Genomic DNA, 15957 nt, shown 5'->3' with positions numbered 1-15957 from the left:
TAAACAAACAAAAAATACTTTTAATTCTCCTAAGTTTTTACATACAAAGAATAAATGAAATACAAACTTATTTTCTTAAAATTTAATACCGGAAATTGGTGTAAGATAAAAATCTATGATGTGGTTGACTTGTCTTTAAACAGGAACCTGAGTAAGGGCAGGAAATATAGCATTATAACTAAAAGAATAAAATTCCTTAATAATTTAAGTAGCTGAACAGTTTTTTAATGTTCTACCACAAAACAGCAAGGCAACAGATGATAATGGCCTTGTACTCAATTATTTATCATGAACACCCACTGCAAACCTGAATATTTTCTGCAAAAATAAAACATCAGATTATGCATAATAATAAAAAATAGATGCACCTGGATTTTTTCTTTTTTAAACCACAAATATCAGGATTCAGCATTTATGTCACAGTCCTTGAACAGTTGCTCTGAGATGACTACATTAAGCACACTACTGCACTAAGTAGACACCCCACAACAGGCTTGCACTGCAACAGTAACATAGCTTTCATATAGGCACAGACTTTTTCTCATTCATGTTCAAAAACAACATGAAATAAACAACTCAAGACAATATTAGGATTCATCCCATATTTCCTTGTTAGCAAAAGTTCTTGCCACTTTGGTAATTGAAGTTACTGGATATTTTAAAAATTGCAGGTACCTCAAAGAAAACAAGAGTCCCATATTCAGCAAGGCAGCATTGTATCAGGATATTTTATATCAACTGAGGCATAAAGAATTTTGCATCAGGTTATACAATACTCAATCTTTGAATACAGTTTCATATTCTGTGTGGCGAAAGTGCATAGGAGTGGGATTCCACTAGAGTAGAAAGAATCCTCTCACAGTATTAAGGCCTTTCAACTTCACGTGAACTGTGTCAGGCTAAAGTCAGCACAGTGAGAAAAAAACAGGCTATCATCACACTGGACACCACTGAAGTTTTCTTAGCACGTCTTGTCTTCTCCTGGTTGTCGTTCATCTTCTTCATCAGCTTCCTCAATAACCTGAATTTCGTCTGCTTGAGGTAAAGATGAGATTTCAGTCAGCAGTTTAGCTCCTTCAGCTTTGTTTTTTTCTTCCTCTTCAATCACTTTCTTCCATATTTTGTGATTTTCACTGAGATGGTGTATTAGCTGGCAAAATATTCGTCTACCTTTTTTTCTTTGAGCTTCTGTAAAATTACAAGCATATTTGAGTTTCTGAGATTCAAAGTAATCATATTTTACACACATAAATTCAATGGCATGTTGTAGGAGATATGCAAATTCAGCAAAAAACATGAATGCTATTCAGAATATTTAAGTAGTGACATAGCAAAGGATAACAATTAGCTTCTGTTTCAAACTGCAAGTCTAATATTAGGAAAAATTTTATTAAAATAAGAAAAATTATGAAGTAGCATAATTGCAAATTCTATAATATTTGTACTCTGCAATCTCAACCATTGTTGCTATGTCTGAATCTATCAAATGTCAACAATAAGTGCCAACTGAAATACAGACACTTACTTAGAATGAGATCATCTTCCATTTCTTCATCATCACTTTCTAACTGTGCTCCATCATCATCATCAGTACTTTCTGCATCCTCCTCTTCTGCATCAACCCATCGTCCTGGAAGCAACCCAGCTGCATTATAGGAATTACAAAGGGGGCCAACTATGTGAGTGATGAAAGATTCTTGCAGTTTTGCAAGCTGTGGAGAAGAACGATCCATGAAGGGGCTTATAGGTAATCCAAGACTTGCTTCTTCATCACCCTGAAAAAGCAATGAAAAAAATTATCATAACTTCTCATAAAATGAAATTCAATTTTTTTTTCTAAAGATTACTTTTAAGGAACCAAGTGAATATCACATGGATTGTATTTTTTTTAGTCAAGGCAATAATAGTATAGACTAAGTGAATTAAAATGTAAAGACCCCTTATGGCTCAGACTTGCACAGCCCATAAGCCCCACTTCAGCTTTTGATGCCAGCTACCCTTGTGCAGGGATGGAGACCTAATTCTACTGGAGATCCTATTCCTCTGCCTTCACAGGATGGCTTGAGGGTAGACAGAGCTTTGACTTCAATTGCAGCTGCTGAACAGAGAAAACAGGGAAGTAATCAGGTACAGGAAGTAAGGCAGTCTGGAAGCAGCTTCCCCCAAAAGCTGTAGAATCAACTGATCATCCATAATAAAGTGGTTTTGTTTTAGGTTTTTCCGCTTTTAAAAACTGCAGAAGAAAAAACTGAGCAGTTGCTCATACACAGCTCTGAGTTATAATCACCTAGCAATTCTGCAGACCTAATTATCTTATTAAAAGTTTTTTCTTAAAGGAGCAATTTAGAATATTAAGGTCTTACAGTAAGTGCAAACACTTAAGATTTATATTGTTATTGCTTAAATCTCCCAAGTAATTTTGTTTACTTTTACCTTCCTAGCTTCAAAAATATTATTCAATCTTTGTTTGTTTCCTCATAAATAGTTACCTCCTCAGAAAGCTGACTACAGAAAAAGAAAATATTAGAAATGTAGAATATATTTTTGGGCTCTTACAGAAGTTGTAATTGTAAAAATAAGCAACAATTTTTCAGACTTCTTTAAATTTTATCTTGATAGGATTATTTATCAAAGTTCTACTGTAAAAAATGTTATTTACAGTTCCATTTATACAGTAAGATACTGTTTATTTTTAATATTTAATTTTGAAAGTTTTGAAATATTTTCTGTCTTTGCACTGTAAGTTAGCTGAATACATATTTCCAGCTGTGTGGATTCTACAGATATTCTTTGACCTGGAAATATTTCAGTGAACTTAACTTCCTAAAGTAGAATAAGTTACTTTGATTTAACAGCATTATGCTAAGGGGAAAAATAATTAATTAAATAAAAACCCTCCTGTCTGAAAAATGGACAACATGGCAGAGAGTTTGTTTTCAAGCTTCTAACACAATTGATAGGAAGCAAAAGATGGTATCATTATGCAACCTACAAAATTAAGTGTTCCATGTTCAGAAAGAGAAGATGGAAATACCTTAGCTGAAGATTTAGCACAAGGAATAATGTTTAATTTAGTTATACATTTCAGAATGGAAAGAACTGATCATCTGGCTGTCATTAAAAGTGAGTAAATTATACTTTCCATACCCACCTGTTCATAAAATTCATTAACAATGCCTTCTGTCCATTTCAGATGCAGCTCTCTAACTTTTGCTGGGCCATTAATATCTGCCAGTTTGATGCATATTTGACAGGCCAGTAGGCGATCATTTTCATTGCTCCACTCTATACCATGACTGTTGATATCATTGACCTGGGTTGAGCACATACATTTTTAAAAATTATGTTAAAACTATTCATCAGTGTTATTTTTTCAGGCTCTGCACAACAGAAACTTGCATTATTTTTTCTATGTAATTTTTTGTCTTCTATAGTAAAAAAGGGTCATTCACTATCTTTCAGAAGATGGAAAAATGAGATATGATCAAGGTCTCCAGTGGGTTCCTGTGTCACCTCTGCATGGCTTATTAGGCAATCTACAGAACAACCTACAATTGGTTTGTACAAAGGAAATATTCTATTGCACTTTTTAGTGACTTCCATTTCAGTAACAGAAAACTTTAAATGCACATTATTGATACCAACAACTACTATGTAGCAACACTAACTACAGTACATCATGACTAGCTCACTGTAGACACTGAAGTGTAACAAACCTTGGCATTGAATTCTGCAAGGAAATCAAAATGCTTCTTGAGATCTGTGGCAAGGATTGCTTCAATCACTAAGAAACGAAAACGTTTGAATTCTACGTGATCAAGATTTGATAAAAAGTTGTATTCTGGTCTTGATAAGAACAGATTCCAGGCAGAGGCAGCATGATGATTTTCTAAGACTGATCTGTCATTGTAGAGAACAGCCTAAACAAAACAAAACAACAAGCACCAAAAAAATGAGAATCATAAATGATGGAGAAAATTGATAACTAAATATTCTGAAGCTTAAGGGCTAGTGAGAAATTAGTCTGAATTCATTAAAAAAAACCCAACAAACACACACACACACAAAAAAACCCACAGCAACTGTTGGAAATTATGCTTTGACTACTAATTTTGGGGGTTATAAACAAAAATAGCAGACGAGAAAAAAACTTCCAAAGAATAAGCAAAGCTTTTTCTTCCCTTAAAAGTCCTTAACAATGTCTCAGTGATATCTGCATTCACTCTGTAGGCACATGTACACAAACCACTTAAAATACAGACTTTGTACTCTTGCCAGTATGTGTGGAGTACACATGCTGACTTAAAAATACGCAAGCAAAACAAACAAAAAACCCCAAACCAGAAACCAGATCTAAGTGTATTTTTTTAATTCCTCTTAATTCCACTATTGTTTAAAAAAACAAAACAAAACATGAAAAGTACTCCAAAGCATATAAGAACCATGGTTAACACAGAATGGTGTGGAGTGCCCCTAATTTTCAATGATGTGCTATGTTTAATACTGATTAATACATTTTAAATGCAAATCAGTTAATTAAAATATTAAAACAGTGGTAGATTTTACTCACAACCCCTGTTTTTATACAAAACATCCTAGAAAATAATTAATTGAACATAGATTTAAAAGGACCTGAAAAAAAAATATTAGGAAAACTGCAAAAAAATCTTATGTTTTGAGGAAGATATTATTAACAAAAGTAATGTATTTTTGAAAATAGTGGAGATGAATGTCTTCAATGTTTGTTTTTATTCTTCCTTGTGTACTGCTTTCAGCAGAAATACCTGTCTACAGCCTAAACCTTTTTGGCAATAAGGAATTTTTGAAAACTGACTCAGAAAGTGCACTCTTAAAAGTCTCCTCACAAGTTGTAAATGTTTCTGGTTTACTATTATTACTGTTGTTGCTGATTTTGTTGTTATCAATATTTAAGTTTTTTGTCTTTAGCTTATTAAGAGAGATCCAAATAGCCATCATAAATATTCTTCCCCAGATAATATTCCACTCTTCAGATAAAAATATTTTGCCATGCACTTTAGGCATCTTTTTCTTCAGTGCTTTTCCTTCCAGTTCTTCCCTGCTCTACTGCTTTTTTTTCATGCCTGCTATATTGTTTAGCTTTACTCTCATTTACCTATTTCATCTTAGCCGTTTAGACCCTGAGGAGCCCAGCACCTCCTTCCTTCTACTCTATTCTAGCAACAAAGTTGAATATGGGAGATAAAAGCAAGGATGCCTTGCTGATTATTCTTATTTTACTCATCCTTCTTTAAGGTAATGGCTATTTACCATAAAGGATTAATTTGAAATCCAGAGTTTAGGTGAAGTAGTTAGTTGGAATATTAGAGGAACCTGTGTTTTTACAGTAATTGCAGATGCAACTATGATTTCAGAGGACTCTCAAAATGAAGATTTCCATGGATTAGCTGCTTAGACAGTCCCAGGGCCAGCTCTCTTTTAAATAACCTTTTACTCTAACCTGCATTGATTTATGTAATTATTGTCAATTTTGTAAATTGAAATTATTTTTTTACACATATGTACAAAGAATACATACAAAACACACCAGAATTTATCAGGGGAAAAAAGTAGCATTACACAAGTTAAGCACAATTTCCCCATTTCTTAAACTGGGCAAATGACCATAAACAGATTGCAGTAGGGATATAGAAGAGAAATATTTTCATTATTCTGACTTCAGAGACAGAAAAATTATTTTCTGCTTAAAGAATTTCTTACCTGAGGTGCATTAGTAGCCACTAGAAAAGCATTTGTCCGACCAGGATGATCATAATCATGCATGGCAGCTGCTACATACAAAGCCATCAATTCCAAAGCAAGACAACCATAACTATCATCAACAATAGAACAACTCTTTGAAGAAATATAGCTGACTTGAACAGGGACAATACCACTGGCTTCATCTAAGAAAATGGAAAATACAAATTTAAAGTATTTTAGAACCTTAGTTCATTCTTATTTTTAATATATTTTAAATGACTCAGCCAAATACTATTACCAACATAATCTTAATGTAGCTGTCTTTGTAATCATGGAGCTAACCAATTGGCAAAGAAAGACTTATACTTAAGAAAAAACTCATACTATTGTTTATAGATAAGCCAGCAATTTTGAAATGCCAGTAAGTCATAAATCTGTCATGGCCAAACCGGTTGTCCAAAAGGGTAGATGCAGTCTTACAAATACATAAAAAAACTTCAGCTGTTTTATGAAATTACACAAGGACGGCAAAATCCTAGAGGACATTGTGGAGCCTGTAAAAAGTGTCCCAAAACTGGAAAGCATTATGTTTCTGTTCTAGAACCAACTCTTTGCCTAGTACTACTTACAGATTTCCCTTTACAATGCAGAGGGATAACTACCATTCACACAAATAAAGTATACTTTCAGAAGAGCTATGAACAGTCACAACCAGGAAAAAGAAATATTTTGAATTTGCCACAGTCAGACTTCACTCTTGCCACACATGAAGAAATCTAGATTAGATGAAGAAACGTAGATTTCATACTTTTGGCAAGATGTGTGGGGCATATATCTACACCTGCTGCCCTCATCAGAAGAGGAGAAGAAGGAAGAAAATATTTGCTCTGGTCCTTGAAACTCTGTGGTGCCTTAGAAAACATAAAACAGAAGAAGTGGCCCTCTTTGCAGCTACAGTTCACTGATGCTGCAGAACGCTGGTTCAGAGGGATGCTTCAGCAAGCACCAAAGGCAATCTAGTGGAACAAGGGACAATACCCATCTAGTCTGTGTCTCTGGATTACAGTACAATTGTCATTCAGATTAGAAAACAACTGTAATAATCTACATTTTTAATTATTAAAAGGTACTTGTAAATATTTGTTCCATGGGAGGGAATGAGAAGGAGAAAAACTAGCAAAAAATTTTTATCTCCGAGCCCAAATGACAGATCTCAGAAAATCCACATGGATCATAATAAGGACAAAAAATTATCACTGAGCATCTCCCTTAGTATTTCTATAATTTGCCCATTTCTTGAAATTGCAGACTCTAGGAAAAGTTTGTGGGACAGTGGAAACTGCAAAATGAACTAACACTCTTAAGTTAGAAATACTTGCATGATAAGGAGATTCACAGTTTTATTCTTCCCATTCCCCTAGACAAAGTCACTACTTAAAAAAAAAAAGCAGTAGTCACTTTATAATAAAAAAATACTTTTGCCTTAATAGATTAAGCGAGGATTAAAATTCCTAGTAATGTTTATACTGAAAGAGTTCCAAAGCAGTAAGACTAACATTTCTTATTTTAATTTTACTTATTTTACTTCTTTGTAAAGGGAAACAAAAGGATTCTTCTAAGTCTTGTTTCCTCAAGTTAAATCTCCAATCCCAACCATTTTAAACATTCAGAGAGACAAAATGCAATAGGGTGCAATCAGTGGACAAACTTGGAAAGGAGAGAAAGGGGAATGCAGATGAGCTAATTAGTAAGGAAGAAATAACATATACTGTATGATGTTGTGTACAGTTAATAAATTACCTCTTAAAATTATGGCCCTTTAAAAGTGAAATGACTTGCATCTTGTTTCTTTTTACTACACATATAAAACAGAGTTCTTAGAGTTGGATTTCCCCATTTTATTTTTTCTTAAATACATGTTAGTATAAAAGTGTATATTCAGAATAATGAGAATAACAGTCTGTATTTTAGGAAAAACTACACATCTAAATTTAAAAGTAAATTCTATGAAGTCACAGACAATACCAAAGCCAGCTTCTTTAGGACTAATGTCATCCAAAATTTGAGCTTCAAGTCTTTATTTCTCTTTCAGGGATGCTCTTATGCAACTATTGTTAGGGTAGTTACTTCAATATCTGAATATCTGCACGTGATACCTAATACAGAATTCTGAAATACTCATTTTTACACTAAAACCATTAAGGAGGACTTAATTGAAGTTAAACACTTCGCTGTTTTTAATTTGGTCTATTTAATTTTCCAATAAAGTTAAGAAATATTATTCTAATGTATTTCAAATGCTAAAAACACACAGACTGTAGTAGCATACAGAAGTTTCATTCTGCATAGGAAATTTATTAAGTGAACCTGGATTCTTGGCTAACAAACTAACCACTATTCATCTAATCATTTTTCTAAAATTCTACTGCACGGCATTTGTGTGTACTAACCTCATGATACTTCTATTGTGTTGTATTAAAATTTTAAAATAATAAGACTAATTATTTTCTTCCAGAGCAATTAATTTTACTTATAGTCGTTTCGTTAAAACATTCTTTCAGCAAAAGAAAATAACCCCTGTGAACACATACCCAAATCACTTTCCAGGAGGTGCTCATTTTGAATCTGCTGAAATCCAGGAATGGGCCGTGTTGTCAGATACCACACTGCATGAAGAACATCTGTGGCATGGATACGATTGTGATCTGAAAATCATAAAAATATAGTAACATTTTTTATTTGGAATATAATCCAAGGAACAAAGAGAAGAAAAAAAAATATTGTGTATCAAATTTATTATAAGGGAGATTTTTCCTAAATATAAAGGAAAATGGAACATCAATATTGTAAATGGTAGATCACAGAATGTTTTTAGGAAACAAGTTAGATAAACATCAAACAGCCTCTAAGCACACTTCATCCTACCTGAGAGTCAGCAAAGGATCACATAGCCTTTTAAATCAGCATCTGGGTTGGTGCAACCATCTGTGATACAGAGGGGGGTGTGCGTGTTGGGCTGGGGGGGAGGGGAGTGTTTTTTGTTTTCCAATAAAATTGGCTGCCCCAAACAGCAAGATTAATAACGACTCTCAAAATTTTATGTTCTCCTATTATTCTATTACAGGCCCAAACCAAGTTTCTGTGAGACTAACAAATATTATTCTGTGGCTTCAGTATGTTGGATTCAATGACTGACTCAAATTCTTCAAGTTTATATTAAATCTACAAATTAACAAATTTAGTTTCAGAGTCCACTTTTTTCTTTTTTTCCTCTGCAATTCATTAAATCAGTTCTAAATTCTGACAAATGTATTCATTAAACATTAAGCTTAATTAATTAAACTAAGTTTAGACATTGTCAACTCAATACTAAACATTAAAGTAATACATACACTAAAGGAGAGACACTAATATTAAAGAAAAACATATGTACTTGGATAGTACTTACAGGGAATATCTCGGTAGCCATTTTCTAGTGCACGGAAGTAATTCATGAATTCTTGAGTTGGGATTTTGAAGATTTCAAACAAACCAGTGTCTTGAAACAAGGTGTAAGTTACCTAAATATGCAATAAAAAGAATTTTAGTGTGAAGAATATACCTAAGCATATTCTGCTTTTTCAACTTTAAAAATATTCCTGATTTTTAAATTTTGCTTGCTGACAGAGATGGAAATGACTGAATTCCATGAAAGATTATCTGAAATCTATGCTTATTGGGCTATATTCAATGAATTCTTAGCACCAAACTGTGGATTTTTATCATCCTTTCAAATACAGTATAATAAAAGCTATTCTTTCTTTACTGTTAAATTCTAAGCACATCTGATTATTTTTAATAATATTCTCCAAAAAATTAATGTTAAAGAATTCATGCTTTATTCCACTAGTGACCTAAAAAGAAGAAACGTATATTACTTATTATTCAAAATTCATATTACTTAAGTATAGTATCAGAGCCATTAATATTAAAAAAAACAACAACAACAACACTGTGATTATTTTTGAGGCTTTGGCAAAGAAATCCTATTTCTTTAATTTATTATGATTTAGCTTGGGTATTTTTAACAAAGCTAGCTGCTAAATGAAAAAATAGTTCAAAATGTACTTAGAACACCCCCACATATAGTTATGGTGCAAATATCTTATGCTTTACAAGTGGAATTTAGTGACTACAAAGACCTAACCTCCCCAAGACTGCAAATATTAAGAAAGATTTCACAAACAAGTCATTGTCACTCATTTTTGTCACTTCTTTACTAAATGCTTGAGAGGAAGAAGCAGTTCTGAAGTGTGGGAGGTGCTCAAAGGAACATGACAGCAAAATGAGGGGACATAGCACCTTCCATCTGTCCCAGCCATTCCCCTTACTCATACGCAATCTAAGAACCTTGCAACTGATGATTGTGAAATACAGTTTTTCATTTAAGATGTGTATCAGATGCTTACAGCACAACAGACAAAAGGATTGGGGTGGGAGGAGAAGGACAAGTAATACACATACATGCACTGTCAGGCAGAAGTGATACAGAAATTCTGGCAGAGTTTAGTAAAACTTGCACACTTACGTACTTAAGAGAAAAGATCTGAAAACATTTGATCAAACAAGACTAACTGAAGATATAAAACAATACCCAGAGCACTGTGTGCTATGAAGGAAAAGACAGTGTCTAATGACAAAATTGAAATAAACCCCATTGTTTTTTCCTGTCTTAAGTGCAGATGCAGGCCTATGGTTCCAACCGCACCTGAATACTTCTAACCTGTTTCCTTCCCTCCAGCAGTTTGTTCCTGACACTACCCTTGAACAAGAGTAACATGCATGCTACTCCAGGGTAGGAAACAGATACTGACACTAAAAATATATTGTGGTCAGATCAGAAGTAAATCCATAGTTTCTAAATCCAGTATAGAGAAAAAGACAGAACTTCCAGATAACACTGATGAATGACAGAGGCTGAGGAAGAGCAAACATGATGATACTTTTGCACCTGCCATTAGACTGGCTTCAGCACAACATGAAACTGCACAAAAGAGCTTAGTAATAAGTCAGAAAGAGATAAAAAGGGATACTACATGCAGAAAGCAGCATGGAAAAAAAATCCCATTGTTTGTAGGATCAAGAGGCAAAAGACTGCCTAAAAGATCACTTCTCTTCCCCCACAGGTGTAGCTCTGGCAGAAATATTTTACTGAAATAAAGAAAAAAGAAATGGTTGACAAACAAGGTAGTAATTCTGAAAGCAGGAGACAATTTTTCATAGGAAATGGCATATTACTACAAAACCTAGTAAGTGTGAAACTAACCTATTTTTACATTGAAAATAGAATGCAGAAAATCTGGAGCAAGTGTCTATAGGTAAATTACTTTGTATGGTTTACAAGGAGATGGAGTACAAGAGAAATGACATTTCTGCTTTCAAGTTAGCATTCATATATTTGTTGACTGCAAAATTTCATGGCTTAAATAAAATATATAAGCATGACAGCTCTGCTACACCCTCCCTCATACAATAAAAGACAACAAACCTGGCTAAGGATTCTTCCAGACTGGTCTCCCATCTCTTGCACAAGGTCAAAAATTGGGAAATTCCAGTTGTTCATCTTCTCCATTAGTGAATCATGTTCTAATAACATTGCTTCTAATGTAGGACTCTGCTCCACCTGTATGAGAGTAAGATATTTTATCATCTCTAAAATAACAATGAAATTTAATTTGTCATTTCTATTGGTAAAAAAAGCCAAAAGAATGATAAATCCTTACTGAATTTATTGAACAGTGTTCCAACTATAGCTATGAGAAGATAATAAATCAATAGCACAAATAGCACAGTTAATGGCAGATTCCAGGGCTTTCTGAGATGTTGCTGGGGTTTTTTGTGTTGGGTTTTTTGTTTTGGTTTGGTTTTGTTTTTTTTCTGGTGAAATTTCTACAAGCTGGAAATACGCAATTTTTACATGAAAATTTTACTTCCAACAATGCACCACTTCCCCTCAGAAATTACAGCTCCTAGCAATGCAAAGATCTCTTTACAGCATGTTAGAAATTATATAGCAATACTGCATTGATAAAAGTTAATGCAAGGTTTTTTTGCAATTACATGCTTACAAGCAGATTATTTTGTGTTTGATCGACCATTTCCTTCCTTTCATCCTTTTTCTTCTCTGTCTGGTGGAAAGACTCCTTTGAAACACTAATACTTCCAGTTTCACCTTAAGGAAAACGCACACATTAACACTCTATCAATCATTTATTTGTAAATTACTACTGTTTAATGATTCTTGAACTGATCATACATATTCTTCACAGAAATCTAAGTAATACTTTATTCCTAAACCATCTGTAAGAATTTAACAACAATAAGTTGTAAAGGATAAAATAATTTATTAGACAAAACCTATTTGAAGATTGAGAAAAACTAGAAGCGTAACTTTTTAATTACAAAAATTGATTCAGTCACTACTTTCACTGAGATGGCAGAGAACTTCTTTGTTATATTATGGAGTACAGAACTATAAAGATATGAGTGGGAGCCTCTTATAGAATCCTTACTCTGAAGCAGGCAATATTTTACATTATCTTGATGATCCTAAGTCACAAGATAAAATAAAATATATAAATATAAGTTACTTAAAGTATAGGAAGAAATCATGTAGAAATATTTATATTTTAATTTAATAGGTTTTAAAAAAAACACAGAAAACAAGTTAATATAAAATAATTATCTATTTTGAAATCCCACCTGATTTTCTTTCTTTATACTCTTCCAATTCTGGTTCTGGTGTTGGAACAGGCTTGAGTATCTGATGTCCACAGCTTACAGAATACATGAAAAATATTTACAACATTCAGTAATTTTCTTCTTTGGCTATTGCTGTGTTGTACTGAAAAATATCTGCAAATTACTTTTCTTAAAAGGTATGCTTTTGAAGATTTCTTCAGCAAATGACCTTAATATTTTCTCCTAAATTTGTCACACAGAGGTTTAGTCTGTACTTTGAAAATCATCAACAATCACCTTCACAAACCCATAAATAATATAGGGAGTACTCAGAAATACAAACTTAAATTCCCAGGTAGGAAGTCCTTCTTTTCTTAAAAACTGTCACATATTGTTACTCTACAATAACTGCTGCTTTCAAGGATGACCCATTTCAAATGCATGACATACATACAGCTTTCTTTAGTCTCCCTTGGATAATATGGTTACAGGATATTATGAGATTATATGCCTTTTTTTCAATACTAGCATTTATTTTGTTATGTTTCACTTTAATTGTATTATTTTCAACACATACGAAGTTACTAAAAACATGAGAGAGTTTACAGTACCTGTTACACATATAACCTACTGGTGCTTTAGCTTGTTGTTGAAAATCTGAAGAATTAAGTGTGTGTCCTGGAGGCCTATGTATATTAATGCTTGGTTTTGTAAGAAAATCAGCAGTATCAGGAAATTCTACAGGTGACCAGCTGCTGAAAGCCCCACTAGAGACAGATCCATGACTAGGTGAACCCACAGGACTCAATCCAGGAGACGAACCTTCCAAAACAAACATTAACACAGGTTCAGATTACAATAAACACATTATTGTTTAGAAAGACTGAAATGAAACAAAAACATCTATAAATTGTGAAGAATGTTCAAGTTTTCAAAACCTGGTGTGTAGTTCATGCTGTTAAAGACATCTAAAGTAGCTATATCTATTCAGGATTTTAAGATCAACTACATAGCACAGTCTAGGCTACACACATCTGAATGGGCAAACTATGTAACATATCATAGAATCATAGAATGGTTTGGGTTGGAAGGCACCTAGAGGATCATCTACTTCCAACGTCCCTGCAAAGGCAGGGACACCTTCCACCAGACAAGGTTGCACAAAGCCCTGTCCTGCTATAACATCTGGCTTTCAAATGTCTATTTTTATCTTTAGCTTTGGCAAAATTTAATGAGTAGCTGAACCTTTCCACATTCCTTTCTAATTCAGCATTACTTTTTAACATTTCTAGAAAAAAACAATAAAAACCAATTCAGTATTGATAACTGAACTAGAGAAAAATCTTTTACATTCTTTTTCAATAAAGAAAAGATATGCTTGTGGAATTTTAAAAAACAAAGTAACAAACCAACATGTAATAGTGTTTTTGCAGCAAGGGATTAAAGTGGGCAGATATTGGCTTTTTGGACAGTGATGTACCTTTTTTGGTATGACGATCTATCCAAATCTGCCTACTAAGCCACTGAGAACAAAAATAAAATCTAAAGTCTGCTCACAGGTTATTAGAGATAACAGACAGCAGCAAAGAACTTCACCTTCCTTAGGTCCATAAATTTCCCCATTCTTGTTCAAACAGCAAGCTAGAGTTTACTTCAGCATGCTCTCTGTGAAATCGAGAGCAAGCAAGCAGGTAAATCTGCACTTTGGCTACTTAATATCAATTTACAACACAATTTTGTATCAAGCCAAAACATTGTTTATTTCCCTTGTCAAAATACACAACAGACAGATCATCTAGAAATGCCCAAGGTAAATTATAGCCATTGTAAACGTACTTTATAAAAAAGAATAATGTGCCCATGAGCAACATGATGAGGTATTCTGTGGATTTTCCAAAGCTGAATCACTTATTCTGCAATAATCAAACTTATTCTGCAATCACTGCAAACTATGAAGCAATAACTCCATCACAAGTTTTATGACGGTACAGTGCCTGGTAACAAATTACTAAAGGAATATACAGTATTGCTCTTAAATAAGGTGCTCATGCAACAGTGTCATCAGCTACACTGCCTTGACTCACACACCCTGAAGAGTAGTGTGTCATTACATCTTGTTCTAGTAAAAGACAAATTATTTCAAAGTTCACCTTGCTAGGTGCAAAGACAGAAGTTTTAGAATGCAAATGCCATTTCATTGCTGGAAGGAAAGATCTGGAAAGTTGCGAAGAAATTTGTAAATCAGATGAACACTTTAATTTTGGTTATATAATTTCATCCTTTTTAGGTGTACACATTCAGCAGGTTTTAATTCTGATCTGTGTTTTCCACAAGATTCAAAGTAGAAAAGTAGAAAAGTTAAGAGGGCAGCTCAGCTTTTTATGAAGACAACCACTGAGAATGTGCAATAATGTGTTTACATGTGGATTTGGTTTGAGCTGGCATGTTTCTTAGCGTTTAGAATAGTGAAAGGGAAAAACAAAACAAAAACACCAATAAGTAACAGAGAAAACTGGTGAGTTTAGTATGTTTGTTGTTTTTTAAATTTAAAGTGCTTTCATCTCTCTCAAACCAACCTGCATATTTGAACTTTCATAAAACAAACTTATTAGACAGGCTGTTCTTTTTAAACCATGCTAAAATGGATAGGCAGAAATCTCAAAAGAGGTAGTTTTCACGTTTTCACTTAATATGGGCAAACAGAACATCTATAATCTCTGAAATACTGATACACACATTATTTCAGCACTGCTGTTACAGTGCCTACTGCTTCTTACTCTGACAGTGCTGGGATTTCTACAAAGCTGATGTTAACTGTATTTTTTGAGAATTCTTAGAAGCAGATTACAAATAAAATATTTTTAATATATGCAACAAGCTGTTATATTAGTAGGACATTTACATGAAAAAAACCCACATTTGTAATAACATGGTGTACTAACTACTGCCTTGACATCCTGCCACTAAAATCTACGAATTGCATGATCTTACCTGCTCGCCTGGGACCTATATGATGAGTCAATGTTATAGAAGATGATCTTTGCTTTGGTATTGTCAGCAAGTTTGCACCAAAAGACCCATTTGAATGAGATCCTTGGCTGAAAATAAAACAGCAAGATTTTTTTTCCTTTGCTTTGTTGTCTGCCACTTCTAATAAATGAAATGCTTATAAAATGGCCAGGCTGTTCTGTTACAGATCCACTACTATTCACCAAAAACAGAATACTAGAAAGATATTAGAAAGATCATCTAGGCAATACAGGTCAATAACATGGAACATAAACTTATGGGTACTAGGTGAAAGCAAAATAAATTTTACACAGTCCTAAAATGACACTGTAAGTCTACTGAGATCACATGTAATAGGTTTTACTTTCTAACATGGTATTTACTTTTCTTGGATGTTTTAACAAAGCAGGCTGCTTTCATTAATTTAAAAGACTGGTTATCTTGGAAAAATCATTACAATCTCATGCAGCTACAGCTTGCTTCTCAAATAAATTTTGCATACTTAAT

General features: G+C 33.5%; 1 protein-coding gene across 1 annotated transcript in view; it reads right to left on the bottom strand.

Annotated features, from left to right (window-relative positions):
* Window positions 1-359: 359 nt before the first annotated feature.
* PDE3B (phosphodiesterase 3B, cGMP-inhibited) overlaps window positions 360-15957 on the bottom strand; it is a 108251-nt gene continuing 92653 nt past the window's right edge. Inside the window, exons 6-17 of the mRNA XM_009994280.1 lie at window positions 15433-15539; window positions 13053-13263; window positions 12463-12536; window positions 11829-11932; window positions 11249-11383; window positions 9170-9281; window positions 8313-8426; window positions 5740-5924; window positions 3717-3920; window positions 3152-3313; window positions 1526-1775; window positions 360-1188 (exon numbers count right to left, since the gene is read on the bottom strand). Coding sequence (XP_009992582.1) covers window positions 962-1188; window positions 1526-1775; window positions 3152-3313; window positions 3717-3920; window positions 5740-5924; window positions 8313-8426; window positions 9170-9281; window positions 11249-11383; window positions 11829-11932; window positions 12463-12536; window positions 13053-13263; window positions 15433-15539 — 1885 coding nt within the window. The 3' untranslated portion in view covers window positions 360-961. The remainder of the gene's footprint in view (window positions 1189-1525; window positions 1776-3151; window positions 3314-3716; window positions 3921-5739; window positions 5925-8312; window positions 8427-9169; window positions 9282-11248; window positions 11384-11828; window positions 11933-12462; window positions 12537-13052; window positions 13264-15432; window positions 15540-15957) is intronic.

This window comes from Chaetura pelagica, unplaced genomic scaffold (genome assembly GCF_000747805.2).
Source record: "Chaetura pelagica isolate M959 unplaced genomic scaffold, ChaPel_1.0 scaffold153, whole genome shotgun sequence".
Lineage (NCBI taxonomy): Eukaryota > Metazoa > Chordata > Aves > Apodiformes > Apodidae > Chaetura > Chaetura pelagica.
This window is presented reverse-complemented; position numbering and strand designations above follow the sequence as displayed.